The sequence below is a fragment of the Castanea sativa genome, chromosome 5, assembly GCF_040712315.1.
Source record: "Castanea sativa cultivar Marrone di Chiusa Pesio chromosome 5, ASM4071231v1".
Classification (NCBI taxonomy): Eukaryota; Viridiplantae; Streptophyta; class Magnoliopsida; order Fagales; family Fagaceae; genus Castanea; species Castanea sativa.
Genome location: NC_134017.1, coordinates 25,207,367 through 25,228,218, shown reverse-complemented (window position 1 = coordinate 25,228,218; position 20,852 = coordinate 25,207,367). Strand labels below are relative to the sequence as shown.

Here is a 20,852-nt window from a genome sequence, read left to right as displayed (position 1 = left end):
GCATGGCATCTAATCTCTTCCAATTTATTCAAAATTTGAATTTGTAACAAAAACCCTATAAAACATGAACAAAAGTACTTGCGAAGTGTCTTGACCTAAATGTTGTGAATGTAGCACTTTTTTTTTTTCTCTCTTTTTATTATCATTTTAAATGTGGATTCCAAATAATGTGGGATATTGAGGAGATCCGTGGGTTTGGTTTCATGGAAAGAAAAGTAAGATAGTATTGGTGAAAAAGGGATGGGTTTTTTTTGGAACTTTAGGTTATGGATAATATACGTAATATCAGGCCAAGGAGGCAAATGTCCCCCTCGCCTCCCTTTGCAAAATCATTGATGATGAGATCTTGGGTTCAAGAGTCAAGATTCATTAAGTGTGTAACTTTACTAGCAAATAAAAAATGAGAAGATTTATAAAACATTTTTACAAAATAGAGATTATTTTAGTACTTTGTAAATAAAATATATTGTGCATGTGCGTGGGCACTTTTGAAAGAGCGGACGGTGTGTTGATGGCATTATTGCTTTATCTGAAGTAGCTTCTTCTAGGCCAATACCATTTATATGATAGGAGAAATTAATACCCATCTCATCCTCCACAATCCACATGAGAGGATGGCACCAAGGAAGAAAATATATATATATATATAATGTGAATATAGTAACTTATTTTTTTCTAATAACAATATGATTGTACCTCATGTTATTATTTTCATTTCCTTTTTCATTAGATAGGCTAATCCACTTTGTAATCAAGTACGGATAATAGAAAGTATTTTTCACTGATAAATGACAGTACAAGTAATATATGAATTTTGAACTCATTTTTTATGAGAGAAAGAAAAGAAATGTTCTTGAAACATAGCTCATTAACAGATGAAAATAGAATATCATAAATTTATAGTACTAGAATTTCAAAAAAAAAAAAAATGTACAGAGTAGTATATACTGACCAAGCTGCTTACACAAAGCTTATGCTAGAATCAGTTTGATGCCAAGTACAGCTTTGTATATATGATAAGCATTGGAGCATTTGTATCAAACAATGTAAAATAGAAAAATATATCAATTTCTACGTTCAACTCTCAAGATCACTCACATCAGATAAGCTAAAAATGTGTGCATTTATAAAATTACTACAATAACTATGTAAATTTACAATGACAATATTCACTTTACATATAAATTTTTATTCTTTCTTTACTTACCACGAGGTTAAAAGAAAAGAATGGAAGATAGTTATTGGATGTAATAAAAGAAAAATAATTAGGAAAAATTGATATTTTTAATGTGATGTAATATAAAATAAATAATTTGATGTGAGTTGTATTAAAAAATGTGTGCGTAAAATATAAAAATTAAATTCTTATATTAAAACAAATAGAATTTTTTGAGCAGGCTGGTATGAATACTCTTGAGCCTAAAAAATTGGAATTTCATATTTTTTTTGTTACATTAATAGTTAGAAGTGAAAGATTGAATGACTTGAATGTGAATTTAACTACATAATCAAGGAGAGTATGATCACTTACCACAATCCCAATTTTAAAGAATCCAAAAAATCAAGCTAAAGATCCTAACACTATAATCATTCACTTGTGTTAACAATCAACTAAAACAAAACATGCGAAAGGAAAAATGGATGTTTTTTAAAACACTAAAAACAGAGCAGAGAGAGCGACAATTGAAGAGACTAGGATAGCAAGGTCCACCATTCTTTGGTGATCCCGAGAACACATAATTTCCTTTTACCAAAGATAGAAAAGGCAGGATCGAGGAGATTCTCAAAGGTTCTGACTTTTCACTTTTAACCATGGAGATAGAGATGAGATCCCAACCCCGACCATGAAATTGAAATCTCACATGTACAACATGGAAAGATTCCTTCCTAAAAGGATATACGTCCCGCATCAAAACCCAACTTTTTTTTTTTTTTTTTTCTTTTATCTCAATACGTCAAAACCACGTTGCATACAAAAAACAATTCCATATCAAAACAACTTGTTCACAAGAGAGAAAAAATAATAGAGATTGAAAGAGATCCCCCCAATTGACATTTGCTTTGTACAAAACAAAGTTTCCCAAAGATTAATTTAGGAAAAGAAAAAAAAAAAATATACACATAATTACATCTACCAAAACCACCAAACCATCTCTAAAATCTAAGAGAAACAAAACATGAACATGACCACAGATAGCAAACAAGGAATTTAGAACCCAAAAAAAAAATTACATTAATCATTTGTCTTTGTTTCCCAAAACTCTTAACATCTCACTTTATAGAGATGAACTTACTTAACCCCCCTAGCAAGCTAAAAAACTAAAACATATACTACTATATAAGAACACTATAAAAGAACCTTATAGTACTCCACGTCCATCGGAATTTATCAACTCCGGTCACCGGAAAACAGCAAATTTATCGTGATCTATGCTTACCACGCTTTGTCCTTTGACCACCCTTTTTGTCCGGATTTCCGAAAGCCCGGCAAAACCCACAAGCGGAGACCTTCGGCGATGGCGGCTCGATGGCCGGAGACACCTTTCCAGTTCGGTAGCCGCGCGTTCCACCGTTGGATCGGCTGCGCTCGATGGTGTTGGTTGATCCAACGTTTATTGACGGCTTAACCTCTTTGATATCTAACTTCTCTATTAGCTCTTGTTGTTGTCCTTGTTGTTGCCCTTGTTCTTGGTCATCTTTTTGGTTCACTTTGTTTAGCTCCTCAGATATGAACCTGTCATCCCACACAAGCCCTGATGAGCCTTGCCTCCTAAATGAAACTGCAGATCTTTGCAAACCAGCCATAACCTCCCTCTCTCTCTCTCTGGACCTTTCTTAAGCAATGTGAAACCTTTTTAGTTGTTGTAAAGAAGACCTTTTTTGCTTATATATAAAGGGACAGAAGGGCTAGGAAGATATGAAGAAGGGTTTTTTTTTTTTTTTTTTTTAAGTTATTATGAGGTCATAACATAACAACTGGGTCAACTTTCTCTGTTCTTTTAATATTTGTTTATGTTAAAATTGTTTTTTTTTTTTGGGTGAAAAGTTAAAATTGTATATTATAATTTATAAGATGGGTTTGTTTAATTTTCTTAATTATTTTATTGTTTAATTTGTCTGTTTATGTTTAGTTTTCTGTGAAAAGATTTATTGCAGTAGTATGGGCTTGATTGAGTGTTTTGTCCACCTCCGCTGATCTGGCCTTCATTATCATGTAGGAGTAAAAGCTAGCCACCTTATTTTGATTAATTTTTTTTTTATTATTTTAGAAAGATTAATTCTTTTTTAATGATTATGGATGTTCGATGTGGTTTCCAGGATAAGCAAATTCAACAAGAAGAAGAAAGGAATTTAAAAACCATGGGTTTGAATTCTAAAGTAGTGATAACCTGTGATTTCGGGTTTTAGTGTGGTTAGTAGGTGGCATGTGCATTTTTGAAGTTAAAAGAATTAAAATATAAACATTGGTGTCATTTAATTTTTCTTTGACAATTTTGGAAATTTATTGGGTAGTCTTTGAAGGAAAATAGAGTACTTAAAAGAGAAATATTATGTTTACAATATTTTCACAATAAATCATACGTGGCAAGTTGTTATGGGTTGTTACTATTAGGATTAAAAAGTAAATTTAGTATTAGGTTCAAATTAGAACCAATAATAACTAATCATTTATGATTTACTGTAAAAATATTATAAACGTAGCATCTCTTATAATTAAATGGTGCTCTCTTCTCTCAAATTCATGATAGATCCTATTAATTAAATACATGATGGAATTCATCATGAATATGAGAGAAAAGAATATACATAACCGTACTTCGAAAACTTCTAATAATTACTCTATAATTTATACTATTAGTTTGATAATCATTAAAGGGTCTAATTAATTGATACTCTTGGAGCAATTTTTAATGAACAATTTTAGTAAAATTTTTATATTGTTTTGGTAGGAAATAGAAAAGGCTAGTAACAATTCAAATTCATTTTTTAACTTTTTATTAAAAAATTCTTAAAATGGTTCTTTAACAAACGCTGGGAATCTATTAACAAAATCCATTAACAAAATTCATCATTAAAACTTTGTCATCTTAATACTTGACAAGTCTAGAGTTCTGATAATTGACTACGTTCTCCTAGGACCACAACTTTTATGGCACAATTTTTGTTCTAACTTTGATGTGGCTAATTGTGAGAAGTTGTCTATCATTTACACATTGGCTCACTACTTGTTCCACTTCTACACCAATTACAAGTAATCGCATTAGAATTATGACAAAGTTATGACTCAAAAATTGTGTCCACACTACCATGACAAGTAACATGTTGGTCAAGGGGAGAGGGGATCAATGGATCATAGGCTCAAGCTCTAGAGGGAGGATTACAAGGGTAAATAAGGTAGATTAGGATTTCTAACTCAACTCAAAAAAAAATTGTGTGCAGTGATTTTCACATTTACCATTTAAAAGATTTTTTTACTATGTTAAAAAGAAATTTGGGAAATTTATTTTATTTTATTTTATTTTTTGAGACAAATGATATAATTTTTAAATTTTTTTTGAAAATGGAGTGTAGTGTACCCTTAAATGATTGTTGTAGCTTTTTTTTTTTTTTTGCTTCATTCTTGTAGCTATTAAATTATTGCTAAAAGATTCAAAAGAACTTTGATATGGGGATACTGAAAGATAAATTTGGATAAGAAATCACTAACAATTAGGGGAAGTTGTAACGAAAAAATTTACTATACAAAGTGTTTTTCTTTTTCATAGGGAACAATACAAACTTTTAGATTTTTTTTTTTTTGGGGGGAGGGGGGGGGGGGGGCTAAAAAAACTTTTGGAATAGCTCATTACGTGTCCTTTCTTCCAGCTAAAAAAAAAAAAAAAAAGCACATCAAGGTAGCATTTGATACAGGATAATATTTTAGAATTTCTCGAGAATGTTGAATTATTGCTATGTTTGGTTGCAAATCATACAAGAGAATCAGTGATTCCCTTTAAAACAGGTGGGTATCCAAATTTCCAAGTTAAAAAAAAAATTACATTTGTTATAAATTGACAATTTTACCATTTTTCACTTATCATTTAACCAACGGAGATAAAACATACTTATTAAAAAATTGGAGATAAAACATAATAAAAAACATCGGTATCTATTCCTTTATTTTTTATCTCTTCCCACCACAACAATATAAATGCTAAAATAATATATATATATATATATATATATATATATATATATATATATATATATATATATATTGTGGGGAGTGGAAGAGTCCTCCCCCCTTCCCGACCTAAAGCCCAGATGTTAGTTGGGCCCCAGGAATAAATTGGACCATACACCCATGTTCATAGAGGGGCCCAGTGAAGTTATAAGAATTGAAGGAATGGTGCGGGGTTATCCCGAGCAACCCAAGGAAGGTAGAAGCCTTTGCAAATTGTACCCATGGAGGGAGCAACAAGATAAATGGAACCAAACTATATCCAAGACGAGATGCACTGGAAATCCCACATTTTACTTTCAAAGGGTACCTAGAATCTCAAGGAATCTTCCAGAACCTACAGGAAGGTTGAAGATTTTTACCTCCGCATTAATGAGGGGGTTTCCACCCAACTCCTGCCACATTGAATGCAAGTAAGACAATTTGAATAGTACAAATATCCCCAGAAGTCAAAATTTCAAGATAAGGGAAGGGAGGAAACCAATAAATGAGGAGAAAATATCCCTGAAAACCTAGCTGGAAATTGGACAACTATAGAGATAAGAACAAGGCATGTACCTATATAAGGGAAGAGGGAAGCAAGTAGAGGGGGTGACAAAACAAAAAGGATATAGAAAAAAAGGAAAAAGAAAGAACATCAGTCTATCTAGTTTTAGATGAGAGAAATGGTGTGGACGGGAAATAGAGAGAAACTCCTGATGTAATACTCTAGTTTTATATGAAATAAATGGTGTTGATGAAGTCAATTGTTTGAGTCTACCATTGTAGAGTGTTAATTCCCTCTTTGCATTTTTATAATTGAATTGTCTGTCAATTAAACTATTTCCCGAGGAGCCTTACCTTATCCCTGGGAAGTATAGTTTTTGTTCCCCACAAACACAATGATTGTCTTTTTCAAATTTATTTTTATTCTCTTACATAACTACATAATTGAAAGGGTGGAGTAAAAGATCGTTAGAGGGAAAAATGGAACATATGTGCTCAACAATTAATATTTTTTTTTGTATGTCACTATATATACACGCAATTAATAGCGTATATCTTATTTTTAAATTGATTAATTGAATTTTAAAACTTGTCTTTTTTATTATTAATATTCTCATTTTTTTGTATTTAATTTGTAATTTTTTATGGGAATTTAACCTGTAATTGACATTACCATTGAAGATTTATTGTTTGAACTAGTGAGCAAAACTAAAATTAGGTCCATCAAAAAAAAAAAAAAAACCAACGTTAGGCTAAGGTCCAGCCCTTGTTTAATAACCATGTTATGTTATATTAGATTCTATTTGAACATGCATGTTCTTCTGAATATATATATATATATATATATATATATATATATATATATATATATATATATATATATATATATATGTATGTGTGTGTGTGTGTGTGTGTGTGTGTGTGTCCTTTTATTCTTATAAAACATCAAAACAATAAACAGGCCAAAATACTTATTAAGCATTTTTCTTTCTTGAGTTTTTAAAGGGTTGCTATTAATTCTTGAAGTTTAAAAAATGAACATAATTAAACATTCGGTCAACTTCAATTTTCCTGGCTTATGCCTATTAGATCAATGATGTGACTCTTTTTAAAGGGTTGCAACATTTTTAAATTAAAAAAATATATAAAAAATTACATATGAGCAAATTAGCTTAGGAAGTCCCATAACCCATCCCATTTCTATTTGGATCTTTTCCCAAATCAAATCTGACCCAAACCACACTATGCTATACGGTAGAAGAGGACTAGAGGAGGTTGTGGTAGATGAAGAACCGAAGCAAACCTTAACCTAGGATCCAAACAAGAAGAGAAAGCTCTACATTGTCAATTTGTTATGGTCTTTCTCTGTTGTAGACCTGAAGAACTTCTTATAGCCAATCCAGAACCGTAAAAGATGTAGACATACTTGATCTTCTTTCATGTTGTGCAGTTTTGAGTCACAGGGTTTCATTACTGTTGTAAAATCGACGAAGGGACTAAAATTGTTCGTTTTTCAAATTTCAAGAATCAATAGCACTCATTTGAAATATTTGTGACAAAAGACGCTCACTAGGTAAATTTTACAGGCCAATAATATATATTTTGGCCATAAAAAACTAATAATGATTCCATCTATAAAAACTCAAAATTTAGGTTATTTTTATTTTAAAATGTTTACACTCACCTTACACACCTCAAAATTTAGGATAGGTTTTCCTTTCTTACACTCAATTTTCACCTAATTCGAAGTAAGACATCCACCTCTTCTAAAATGCAAACTATTTACACTAACCTACCTAATTGAACAAAGGCTTAAAAAAGTTAAATTCCTATTTATATACAATTTAATTTAAAAATAAATAGATGTTATATTTATATACAATTTAATTTAAAAATAAATAGAATTTATTCTCAAGATACCTGTTGACAAATTGATTCTACCATTCACATTGGAAATCAGTTTCACATTAAATGAGAATATGCACAAGAACTGTCAAGAAGGCAAAGGCCAATTAAAGCTAGGTCCATGTAATCGATATGCACAACTTCTTACCTCTAAAGGGAACACTCTTTGTACCCACTGCCTTATCATAGTCAAGAAATTAAAGTCAGAAAAAAGCATTAATAAGCTCTCCTTGTCGATAAATTTCTTTCAAGTTCTTTTAAACTTCAAAACTTTCTTGTTTCAAACCTGGCAGCTTCATCTCTATAATTGTTCACTTTAAAGGAAGTCAAATATTTGAATATGTTTGGGCCCACTCAATTTTAACACTCATAATTGGAGTGTTGAATTTGGTAAAGCAATTATGATCAAGACAGAGAATTTGGTTAAGTAATTTGAAGTCTAAAACATCATCAAGGAACAATTTGAAAATAACCTTATCATCATCATCGCATTCAACACTATCCAATTATGAATAACAAATGTAAACAGTCCTAACCAAATGTAAAATCCAAGAACCATGATTAGTCAAATATCAATTGAACTTTTAACCGAATGCCGTGTGGGCAGTTAACAACCCAATTGACTTTCAAGTATGGACATACGTATCATATAATTATGAATTCATAGAAAAATTTTATATTGGAAAACGAATGTTGCTTTATGATTAGATAAAATAAATGCTACTCTTCCTTTAAAAAAAAAATTACATATTTGGTCTCTTTACATCATATTTTAATTTGGTCCTAAACATTCAATTGTATCAATTTAGTTCCTATCGTTTCATAGCCATATCAATTTAGTCTCTGTTGTTACCTGTTAGAGGAAACTAATTTTTTATTTTGGTCATTTGTTACGTCATCAATTTCCATCGAAGAGATAATGGCAGGCTAAACATTGCACTGAAAGGATAGAAACCAAATTGACACAATTGAAATGTTAAAAACCAAATTAAAATATGGTGTAAAGGGTAGAGATCAAATATGTAGTTTACTATAATAAAAAAATTGCTAATCTTTCTTATTATTATTATTTTTGAAACCTTCTTGTTAAATTTTTTAAATAATCATCATGACTTTAAAGTAGAGTTTGTGATGTGCCATTATGTTAAAATCTCGTTCCCTCTTTTGTGTGTGTGTTTGTTTCTAAAAATAAATAAATAAATAATCGTTTATAAATAAAATTGATCAGTGTACTGAAGAAGTGTAAATTTTGTCCCTCTTTTCGAATCAATAGTTTGTTTATGCTACGATAATAGAGATCCACTTTGGCAGTTTGATGCAAGGAAGTCAATACCGTACCGGAGACTGTATTGGTTTGGCCATCGGTACGATATATTTCGGACACCGGTCAATATCGGTGTACCGTTTCGGATTTACCGCTATTTTATATATTTAATATATATATATATACACACACACACACGTACACACAAAATCTCTATTTACACACACATACACACACAGACTCTCCAATTTTTAGTCTCATAAATACCTTCCATTTCAACTATTGTGTACTGATTGATACAGCAACCTAAAGATCAACTGGAGATTAGAATTTATGCAGATAAAACAATTAAAAAAGAAGAAAATTGAACTTTTAATTCAAACACCAAATCCAAATTAAGTAAAAGAATTGGAGAGATCAAAAGTTAGGTGAAATAATGAAATTATCTACAAAATACTTTCATTATTGATTATTTTAGAGACAAAAACTGCCACAATTACAACAAAAAAAAAAAAACACAGCATTTTGTGTTTCGGTCCGGTACGACCTGTATTTTTTCCGGTACAAAATAGAAGTGTACTGGTACCGGTACACTGGCTGATACGGTATGTACCGGCCGATACGGTATCGATTGAATTGCAACTCTTTTCATAATTTTGTATGAGGTCCCTCATAATGTCTTTAAAAGTAAACTATTTTTATTTTCAATTGAAAACAAAAATGCACAATTATTATTTGATAAGTTTAATTTGATAGATAGCAACCTTTTATTTTCTTTCTACTACTAGTGAAAGAAAGAAACTATTCATTGCTGATGTGGTCCCCTTTGTGGAGTGAGTGATTTTTCCTACCTCCCCCTCCCCCCACTGTCTATCTAAAAAAGTGGTAAAGGGGATATGATTACGAATCAAAGTTTCCGAGTTTAATGTAATCAAAAGATAACATTCTATTGGTTAGTTATTCTAATTATTTTAGATATGCAAACACATAATAATTTCATGTAGATAATATTAATTTTTTTTTAAGAAACAAACATATAGAGAAAGGGAGGGATTGAAATGGGTTCTAACATAACAGTACAATACAAATTCCATTCAAAAGTTATGGTATATTGAAATTTTAATTAAATTTAAATAATTGCATTTATCTAGTTAGATAATATATTTATTGAATTAGCCAATTAGAATTTGAATCATGGAAGAACCTTATCAAATGAGAGTAATGTTACAGATATAAACTATTTTAGAACATTTTTACAAACTACTAATATGACTTTAGCATTTTTCAAATACTTAATATTGGTAAGTAAGAATGTGATGTTAGTGGTAAACCCAAATTAGAACTAGTAAGAGTTTGTCATATTAATAGTTTGTGAAAATATTGTAAAATAATTTGTGGTCATAACATTACTCATCAACTGAATAGTCTATATATGCTTAAAAGGCTAAATTAACTCTCAAAAAATGTGAATAGCCAATGTCAAATTGGAGAAATTGAAAGTGGGCCCCACTTTGATTCTTTGGCACACCAGTCAAGAACATAAGTGCTATAATAATCATAGACTCTGGAGTGTCTATCGGCGCTTGTGTTTATGACCTCTCTCACACGCACACATATACATATAACATAGTATTTGGTAGTTATGAGAGAGAGAATTTGAACCATGCATGTTTTTGTTAAAAACATCAAGAAATACCAGCCAATTGAACTATAAGGCTCTTAGCAAAAATTTAAGAGGGATGAACTTGATCTTCTTGTATCAAATGTGACTTTCAGTACCTAAAAACAAGAAAAACACCTCTTTTCCTCTTTCTATAAATGGGAAGAGGAATTATTGACCCGAAGTGGACCAAATTTTTCAAAAACTTAGGCTAGAGCCCTCTAGCGCATATTTTTTACTCCCCCATCCCCATAGCTACAAATTTCCTTTTTATTTTATGCACAATTTAGCATAGATCCACCATAAAACATACACATACAAATCACTCTAGTCCATAGGAATAGTCATATGCATCATACAGCTTCATCAAGACGTGAAGATTCGTTTGTCGACATTGTCACCATATTTATAGATAAACCACAAAGGGGTGGAGATCTCAACGAATTGAAGATCAAGCATGATCCTTGTAGTGAAGAGAATCAAAATCCATCCTGGTCTTCAATTAATTCCTAATTTGGAATTTGCATGCATGTAGTGTTCTGATCTTTTTATCAAAATATGTTCTAGAGTATGATTTCAATCTCATGTTCTAATAACTAATATGTTAGGGTTCTTAATTTAGATCTAGTAATAATTTATTTGATAACATGTTCTTGCATTCACATGATCAATTGTTTCATCCATATGATTATATATAGATCTAGGGTTTTGAATTGAATCTATAGATCTAGGAATTTAATTTGACCCTGTAAATTTGGAATTTAATTCAAAATGTAGATCTAGGGTTTTATTTAATCATATGTCTTAAATCTAGGTTTACATGAATTTTAAACAATGTTCATGCATCATTAAACCTTTAAAATAATTTCATGCTTCAATAGTTTCCGAATCATATAAAAGATAATCAAATAAAAAACATTTTATTTTTTGGTTTAAATTGAGTTGTTTACATGTGATCTAAACTAAAACGAGGGTTTCATTTTTTTTTAATGGTGAAAATGAGGGCTTCATGACACTTACTCTCGCGCCATATAAAATTTGCATTTAGGGTTTTTCTTATTCATGTTACTCTATTATGTGTGTGTGTGTTTTATGTTCATTGCTAACCTTATCTCGTTTTACATGTGAGTTATTTTTGTGCATCACGCAAGCTTGAAATATGGAGAATTTTTGTTTTGACTTGTTGTTTTGAGTGTATTTTTGCCCCCTACTTGTTGGAATCATGAACTTGTTTATAGTAACCATTATACCTTAGGAGACCATGACAATGTTCATGTAGAATTAAGGGAGTCAATTTCGTACCAGAGGTTGTTTCTGTTTGGCTAGGGGAACGAAAGATTTCGGTATCAATTGATACCAGTTGATACATGTATAAATTTATATACATGATTAATTATCAACAAAAAATTTAAAATCAACATATTTTATATGCCTAATAATTAGCCTAAGTACATTAACAAATATATTAGCTTAAAATAACATTTTTTTTATTATAAAAAATTCATTTTTTAAAATTTTTATGTTGTACCAACTAAAATGCCAATAATGGTTGAAACACTTGAAATATGCTCGGTATAGCCGGTACAACTTGGTATTTTTTCTATATACTTTAGAAGATTACCAGTATCAGTTTAATGGCTAGTACAATATATTTCCCAGTATAGTATTGAGTTTATGAACTTCCTTAGTAGAAAGCCAACTTCATGTGGGAAAATAGTTGTGTAAATATTTAGATATGAACAAGGTTGTGATAAGACAAGGCCTTATCAAAGTTAATGGGGCCACGATTTTTTAATTATATAATGGTAAAGTTCTCTTGTAATTTAAACTATTTAATAGGTTCTCTCTTTTGCTTTGAGATAGTTAGATGGCAGGAGAGAAGGAGGCACAGATGAGGTTCAAAAATTAGACATGAGATATTATAAAGGATGTCATCACTCATCATCACCACTAAACTATCACTTGAACTCCAATTGAGTATCTCTTGTATGATAGGTAATTGAGTACAATTTTAAATTCCAAACACCTTTTTTTTTGGAAGAAGAATTCCATTTTAATTTTTCTAAAATGTAAAAATATTATTCATTGTACAAATATGAACTCTAGGCATAAAAACTTAGTCTTTAGATCAGTGAGCAATCACACTAGGTTTTGTAAAATACAAAAAGTAGCAAGTTTTACACATTTTGCCCCCAAAATCTTCCACATTAGTCAAGCCAAAGTTGTCTAAATATCCAAAGTAACTATAGTAATTGTGTATATTTACATGGTTATTGTTCATTTGTATTTTATATTTTATTATTATTTTTTCACTCCACAGATCTCTCTCTCTCTCTCTCTCTCTCTCTCTCTCTCTCTCTCTCGTCACTTTCCCTTCACTTTCTTCTCTCTCTACTTCATTAGAAGAAAGCTCTCTCTCTCTCTCGTCACTTTCCCTTCACTTTCTTCTCTCTCTACTTCATCAGACATGCTTTCTTCTAGGGAAAAATGGGCTTTTGCCCTTATTTTTAAAAATATTTAACACAATGTCCCTGTTTTGAAACTATTAAGTACCATGTCCCTATTTTGAAAATCAATTTTTAGAAAATCGAGTTTCCCATAGAACTTGATTTTATGATTATCGAGTTCTAGGTAAGTTTTTGCAACATTGGAGGAGCACATGTGGGTTTTCCCAATTTAAAAAATCCAGTTGGAACTCGATTTTACTGAAATCAAATTCTAGGGAAAAACTTTCCTAAAATTTGACAATCATAAAATCGAGTTACATTGAAACTTAATTTTTAGAAAATAGAGTTACATTGAAACTCGTTTTTTAAAAATTCAAGTTTCAAAACAGGAGCACGATACTTAATAATTTCAAAATATGTACAATTTGCTGGATATTTTAAAAAATAAGGGCAAATGCCCATTTTCCCCCTCTCTTACTCAAATACTTCACCTACACAATTCTATCCCTCCAAACACAAAATCCCCACACAATCTTAACATCAAATACTTCACCTATACAAACCCATAATCAAGACCCAACCCACAAAGAAAAACCCACATCTCAGCCATACCATTGCAACAAACATAACCATTGCTACTGCCACTACTGAAAGTTCGATGAACTCCACCACTCCAAAGCCATTGCAAATATCAAGCAAAGAAGTGACTTGGGTTGAGAAGTGTTTTTTTTTTTTTTTGGGTATTTGTTTTAGGTTAGATTTGATTTGGGTATTTGACATTTGAGAATTTTGTAGGTTTGCTGGAAGTGATGATAAAATTTGTGGGTTTTGTTTTGGTTTTGCTTTGAGCTATTGACTAGGTTTTTTTTACTCTTATTTGGCTTCAAGGTTGGTGGGATTTTGTGGGTTTGCTGGAATTGATGTTCAAGCTTGGTGGAATTTTGTGGGTTTGCCAAAATTGATTATAGAATGTATGAGTTTTGTATTTGGTATTGCTTTGAGCCCTTTGACTAGGTTTTGTTGGCGGGGGTGGTAAATTGAGGAAGATTGGTTGAGGGAAAAGAGAGATATATGAATTGAGAGATTGATTAAAAAATTGATAAAGAAATATTATTTTAATGAAATTGTAGTATAAAATAGATAACCTGATATGGATTATTTGAAAAAGTGGTCGTGTAAAATAGAAAAGATAAAATGTTTTGTTAAAAATTAAAATAGTCAATCAATTTTACAAATACCGATGTTAATGCTCTAATATGCTGCCCTCTCTTGCTCTAAAGTCTCAACCTTCCAAATGTTAGACATTTTATATTTTATCCCTTTCATGCCTTTTGGTTTTTAGTAAGAAAATTGTTAGATGAACGCATCCCAACATTCGGTCACTTTTTTTTTTTCTTTTTTTTGAAAAGGTCATGTCTTATTACTTTAAAGCATGGTGATAATTAGCTCTTGGAAAGTGATCCATTGAACAATTCTTCATTGAAAAGTTCTTGTTAATTACAATGTTATGCTTACTAGTTTGCTCTTGTGCTTGTTCTCCTTTTAATTAATTTTATATATATATATTTATATATATATATATATATATATATATATATTATAATAAACAATAGGATTCGAATTCATGATCCGTCATACTCTTGAAAGGTTATGAAGAGAACTATTTTTTTTTAATTGAAAATGATTTTTCTCAATACTGACAAAATGTATGATGAAATTTCCCCTATAAAAAATAAAAAGTAGGTGAAATCTTACAAAATCAGTAGAAAACAAGAAACTGTTGTTCTAATTATTTTGTTTTTTTTGGATGAACAGCCAAGGCTTCATAAATATTATTTCCGTCAGCTATCCTCTTGCATGTGATGGAAACTGCCAAAATGTTGATGTCAAGGTTTTGTCCTCTCTTATTGAATTGGGAGAGTGAAATAGAACTATGAAACAGAGTAGAGAATTAAATAAATTTTGATAAACTAAGGGTGCATGATTTCTGAAAACCTGGTCAACTTTTCATTTCTCTTCAAAATAAAGACATACTTTCATTTTCCATCATTTTGACACTATCCCCCGTTTTGGTTGTCAGGAAAATGCGTTTTAAAAATTTGTAGGAGCCACTAATTATATTGTTAGATTATATGTGTCATACAAGGTTAACTCCTTTTTATTTTGTATAATGTTAATTAACTAAAGAGACAGGTTAACATTGTTTCGTATATAATTTTAAAATACAAAAAAAAAAAAATCTTGTAAATTTAAATAATTAATAGATGACATGGTTATTCATCTCTAATATGCTTAAAAGTTTACGGTGGATTATATCTTCATTCTTCAAAGAAGTTAATATGTGTGCAAATAGCATAGCAAAAATTGGGTCTTTAGTTTTTACAACCCATAGACTTTGTTATTTTTAATGCATTGCAGCATGTGGTGGGACCTTTGCTCACTTTTGACAAAGTTGAGCTATATTGTAGTAGACTTGTTTGTGATTAATGTTATTTATCTAGTTTAACTATAAAAAAAAAAAAAGGTGAAAGTGTAATCCAAAAGTAGATTTATCAAAACACATATCCAATAAAAAATTATTGAGTAATTTAACATTGTCAAGTGTAACTCAAACACAACCTTATAAATATATATAAGAACATGCTACAATTGATGTGATTCGAATGCTTTGTTAATGTTACAACACTCATAATATATGAAAATATCATTCAATATATTACAAATTTTCTTTGTTCTTAATATATATGATAAATTGCCCAGAACTTTGTAACTCAATTGATACATTTTGTCGTTTTCAATAAAGACTTTCAGAGTTTAAATAATTTATCATTTGTTATAATAAACTAATTATCAAGAAGAAAAACATAAATGCCAAAAATATTGTTAATTGGATGTACTTACTATCTGATCCAAAACTCATTTTTGTGTATTATTCTATAATAAAAAATGAAAGTTAAATATTGTACAAATGATATAATTTTTGTGTACATATATTGATATTTTGTCTATAATTATATGTTTGAAATTAGGCTCGCAATGAGATAAGATCTTGCTTTAATAAATGGTTAGATCGAATATACTTATAAATCAATTAATTAAAATGAATTATATAACGAATCAAAGGTTAATTACATGCCAAATCCAACACGTTGAAGACTTTTAGCAGCATGATTAAAAAGTAAAAACCCATATAATAATTATTATTTATTTTAAAAACCATATAAAATTCTTTAAACATTTAAAAAAAAATAAAAACGCCACTTGGGAATTGCAATTATTGGTTATTTATTTATTTATTTAATTTATGGCATCTGTCTCAATCTATCCCGATAGGTAAAATTCTTTAATCGATTTGGTTTGTGACGTTTGATTTGCTTTGGGTTGGAGCCTTCTAGGTGAGTTGTGTTTGAGATTGATTCCCTTTGAAGTTATTAATATCATTTTAAAGTAACGGCCGAAAATGTGAGTTCCTACTAGCTTAATTGGTAAAGTCTCTAATGATTGAATAAAAAATCTGGAGTTCAACCCTTGCCTACAACAAAAATTAATTGGTGTCTTGGTCTAATGATAAAGAGTTATCATCAGGAGTGGATGTCATAAGTCGGCTGAAAATATCCACTATGTACCATATGTACTGGACAAAGTTTTACTCTTCAAGTTTCTAAATTATAAACTTTGTTTCAAGTTTTAACTACAGGATTCAATATAGAAAATAAAATAAAAACTACAGGATTGTGATCTTGGTCCCCCTTCTTAAAAGAAAAGAAAAGAAGAAGAAGTGATTTTGGTCCCATTGGCTCTTATATTTGTTTTTCTCAATTATATGTGTTCCTTCAAATAAATAAATAACTACATTTTTGGTCTATAGTCGATAGAGTATGCACCAGGACTATAGCGAATGGTTATATCTTCTTTGTTAATGTTGACCCGGGTTTTGGGTCGTCCGGATCGGGATCAATAAAACCCTCTCATGGTTTAGGAAAAATCCCATCCCAAATCCAGACATTTTTAATTCCTATATCCAAACAGACAAGTCAAATTAGTTTTGGCGGCAAATTTGAAATTTTTGGCACCGCCAAAAGCCAGTGAACCACATTTCATTAGCAACTTTACGTTTCTCTCTCAATAATTTCCATTCACTTTCTCTCTGTTTTTCTCTCCCACCAAACACTGAAAAAGGTACTTCCAATTCTCAATCTCATAACCCTTTTGTTACTTATCACCACTTATCACAAAGATCAAACCTTTTTAGTGTTTATACTCGTCCCAACAAATTCCAGATTTAAAATATATATTTTTTTTTTCAATTCACCTTATATTCACAAAATGAATGCTTTTATGTATATCTGCTTGTATATATGTTGTTGGGTTTACTTTGGAATTTTGGATGCTGTTAATTTTCACATGCCTAACAAGTGTTCGACGAAATGTTTCGATGGGTGTAGGTTTGTGCTGGATAGTTTTGGTGAATTTGAAGACTAAGGTGGTGTTGGAGTTTTCTTTGAATTGAAAGATGTATGGGAGAAAGGCATGCCAGCTGGTGAAAGAACTTGCAAGTGGTGAAAAGGGGCAGCTCACTCCTTACAATGTAAGTCTCCGGACTTGGTTCTAATATGCTTAGCTTGTATTGCTAAAGGACACGGCTGTTTGGTGTCCTAATATATATAAAGTTTTTGGCAATGGGTGGATGAAGCTTTTGTTTTTTGGGAAATATTTGGAAATTCATTTGGTGGGTAAGTTTCGGTTCCTCAAAATTTGGTGATATCTGGCTGTGAATTTGATGAAATTGTTTTTTGGGCATAAATATTACTCTTCTTCAACTTTGATGTGAGTGTCAATTTGGTTCTTGGACTTTTGATTTGAGAAATTAACCCTATGGATGTTCGGTTGTGACAATTTCAACCTTTTGGTAGTATATTTTTTTGGTTAAAAATTAACAGATTTAATCACGTGATGTGCAAAGATTTTCCACCTCTTTGTCAATAATTTTAAGATGCCATTATTACCATGTTTCATCACATGGTTACATTCATTAGCTTTGACGGAACAGACTACTCAAGTGTCTAAGGACCAACTTGACACTCACGTCATATCCAAAGTAGTCTTTGTAAAGTGTAAGCACCGCACCTGTTTGGTTTTTTATTTTATTTTATTTTATTATAATTATTCAAAATTTGGTGGTACGTGGTTGGTTTGTTGACATAGTTGTATTAATGGGTTGGTGCTATTAGTACTATAACAATATTTCTTCCTTTTGTGCCTTCCTGTCTGGTCTATAACTAACCTTTTATTGGATATGTTTTATTTAGATAAATTCCATCATTGTAGCTTTTCTTTTGGCCATAATTTTTGGTGGTTTATAATTTCTCATATTTAATAGAATATACATTTTGCCAAACATACAGTATCTTGTTAATGCTTGATAATGCTTGTAATCTGATTGGGGACCTAGAAGTTGATCTTCAATTTTTTATTTGTTCTTTGAACAGGAGTGCCTTCCTTGAAATTTGGAATTTTTTGAATTGCTTGGCTCACATTTTTAAGCCTTGATGGTCATAATGTTTTATGAGCGCACTTGTTTTCTTGTATGGGACATGGAAATCTATGTCATGGAGCTATACTTTGGATGCCCAATTGTGAAAGCACTCATATTATCTATTTTGATCATGTCTCCAAAGTGTCTTTTGATAGAATAGTGTGAAACTTTTTTTCTTGGTACATGTTGTGTCAACTGCTTAGGATTTAACATTCCCATCATCCTCTCTCTCCCTTCAATTACATTGCCATGATGCCTCTAACACAATTTTTTCTTACTATGATCTTGTAGAGCGACCTATTTGATCAAGTGATTGCAGAATGTAGTCAGCATCACCTCGAGCTTCAGTCCCTGATAAGGTAATGTTAATTTCCTGTTATGCTTATTACTGTTCCACCATGTATACTGTCATATCAGCCTACCTGTTTTTGGTGTGTGGTCTAGAAATTCCCAACTATAACCTTGTAATATTAGCAAAATGGCGAGTTGAAAATTCTGTTAACTTATTCAGCTGGAATTTGTTCTTGGGAATTCCTTTCATTCATTGACTATAATTTTGCATACAGCTACCATTTCTATTACCATTTCATATGCAATAATATATAACATCAGTTTGGTTTGATGTGGCTCGTATAACTTTATATTATTACAGAAAAATGCAGGAAGAAGGATTGGATGTACAAACAACTAGAAATGCAGATCATTATGGAGCACTCATCCACCACCTTTCTTTGGTTCGCAATAAGCGCTGTCTAATGGCGTATATGTAATTATCTCTTGCTTGCTATGGATTTTTTTTTATATGCAAACAGCTTCTAGCTTCCTATTTCAATGAAGGTTTATCATCTTCACCAGTTATAATGGGTATGGTCTTTTGATAACCATGCAGGTATAACAGAGCAGAAATAATACGGAGTTTGATATGGAAGGTAGGGCCTGTGCTTCCTCAACAAATTCAAGAGAAGCTCAGTCACACAGAGGAAGAGTATTTTAAGAAACATTCTGGAGCTTTGCAATCATACATGTCGAGACTTGACCTTGATTTGACTGTGGTAACCTCTCTCTCTCTCTCTCTCTCTCAAACTACAACGCAGGCAAATTACAGCTTCTATTTATGTGATTATCAATGCTACAGAGTTGGAAGTATCCATATTCTGAATTTTTAAAAATTAAATTTATTTATATGGCATGATTTTGCATCTGAAATGTAACACCTATATCTCTTCTTTGGCAGGATATGGTGCCACCCAAAGATCCCTACATCCAGGTGAGAGTTCTTGATGATATTGGTGTGGTACTAAGTGACGATAAGACAACCAATTTTGCTCGCCACTCAATGCACTTTCTTAAACGAACTGATGCTGAGCAATTTATCTCGAGGGTGGGTTGTCCATTAACTTCTTAACTTGAATTCTCATTTCAGAATGGTTTTTTGGAATTTCTTTAACCTCTATCTTATTCCCTTTGATAACAGGGTTTGATGGAGGAGCTCACAAGCTGACTTAACACCTTATTTCTTAATGTTTATCCTTTTCAATGTAAATGTAGAGAAGAGATCAGTTATGTTTAAGCATTTCTTACCCGTGGGGCTTGATGATGTTTGTTACTTTTGGCACTGTGTACATATTTGTTACAACATAATGCTGTTTTTTGAACTTATGTTTTGGTCATTACCAAGAATGAACCTTGATGGTATGCTAAAAATCTTCTACAATCAGCCTCATGTTTTTGGGGTTTCAGATAAACGAATACAATTCTTCAATAGATTTTTAATAAAACATTATTCACCTTACTGTATGAAGCTGAACCAAGCCAAAAATACCACATTTTGGAGGTGAAGAGTGGCCAATAAAATTAAAAATAATGTTGTTATCTTCCCTCAAATCGTAGGCAACTTTTCTATTATTTCAAACTGGTTGGAAGGAAAATTTTGTTAATGTTGTTTCAAATTGAGAGAAAAGTGAAATCTTTCTTTCCAATTTTGATTACAAAAAGGGATGGTGGAAGGACTACGCTTGTGGAGTTGACTCCTGAACATCAGTGTAAGGACCACGCTTGAAATTGACTACAGAACAAACAGCTTAGCAGTCTATAGCATGTGCCTGGGCTTTTGCCTCCAAAGCTTGTTAAGGAGGTTGTACAGTTGTGAATAATCCATATTCTATTGAAGGTCTCAATTGTCTGCTTCAGTACACAGGTCTGTTACTACCTGATTTTGTATAGAAGCCCCCCAAGCTACAGTAATCCTTGCCTTTTTCACCCACAAAGAAGCAAAAAGACAAATTAAAATCTCTAATTTTATTTACCTAAATCTCAAATTCTTAATTGTGTTA

General features: G+C 31.2%; 2 protein-coding genes across 2 annotated transcripts; one reads left to right on the top strand and one right to left on the bottom strand.

Moving 5' to 3' along the window:
• Window positions 1-2,418: 2,418 nt before the first annotated feature.
• LOC142634976 (uncharacterized protein At1g15400-like) lies at window positions 2,419-2,805 on the bottom strand. The gene has a single exon (XM_075809202.1). The coding sequence runs from the start codon at window positions 2,803-2,805 to the stop codon at window positions 2,419-2,421; it is 387 nt and encodes a 128-aa protein (XP_075665317.1).
• Window positions 2,806-17,023: 14,218 nt separating this feature from the next.
• LOC142637029 (uncharacterized) lies at window positions 17,024-20,233 on the top strand. Its single transcript, XM_075811323.1, has 7 exons — window positions 17,024-17,162; window positions 17,429-17,571; window positions 18,811-18,878; window positions 19,172-19,285; window positions 19,409-19,571; window positions 19,754-19,900; window positions 19,994-20,233. The coding sequence occupies exons 2-7, from the start codon at window positions 17,497-17,499 to the stop codon at window positions 20,018-20,020; spliced, it is 594 nt and encodes a 197-aa protein (XP_075667438.1). The 5' UTR covers window positions 17,024-17,162; window positions 17,429-17,496; the 3' UTR covers window positions 20,021-20,233.
• The last annotated feature ends 619 nt before the right edge of the window (window positions 20,234-20,852 follow it).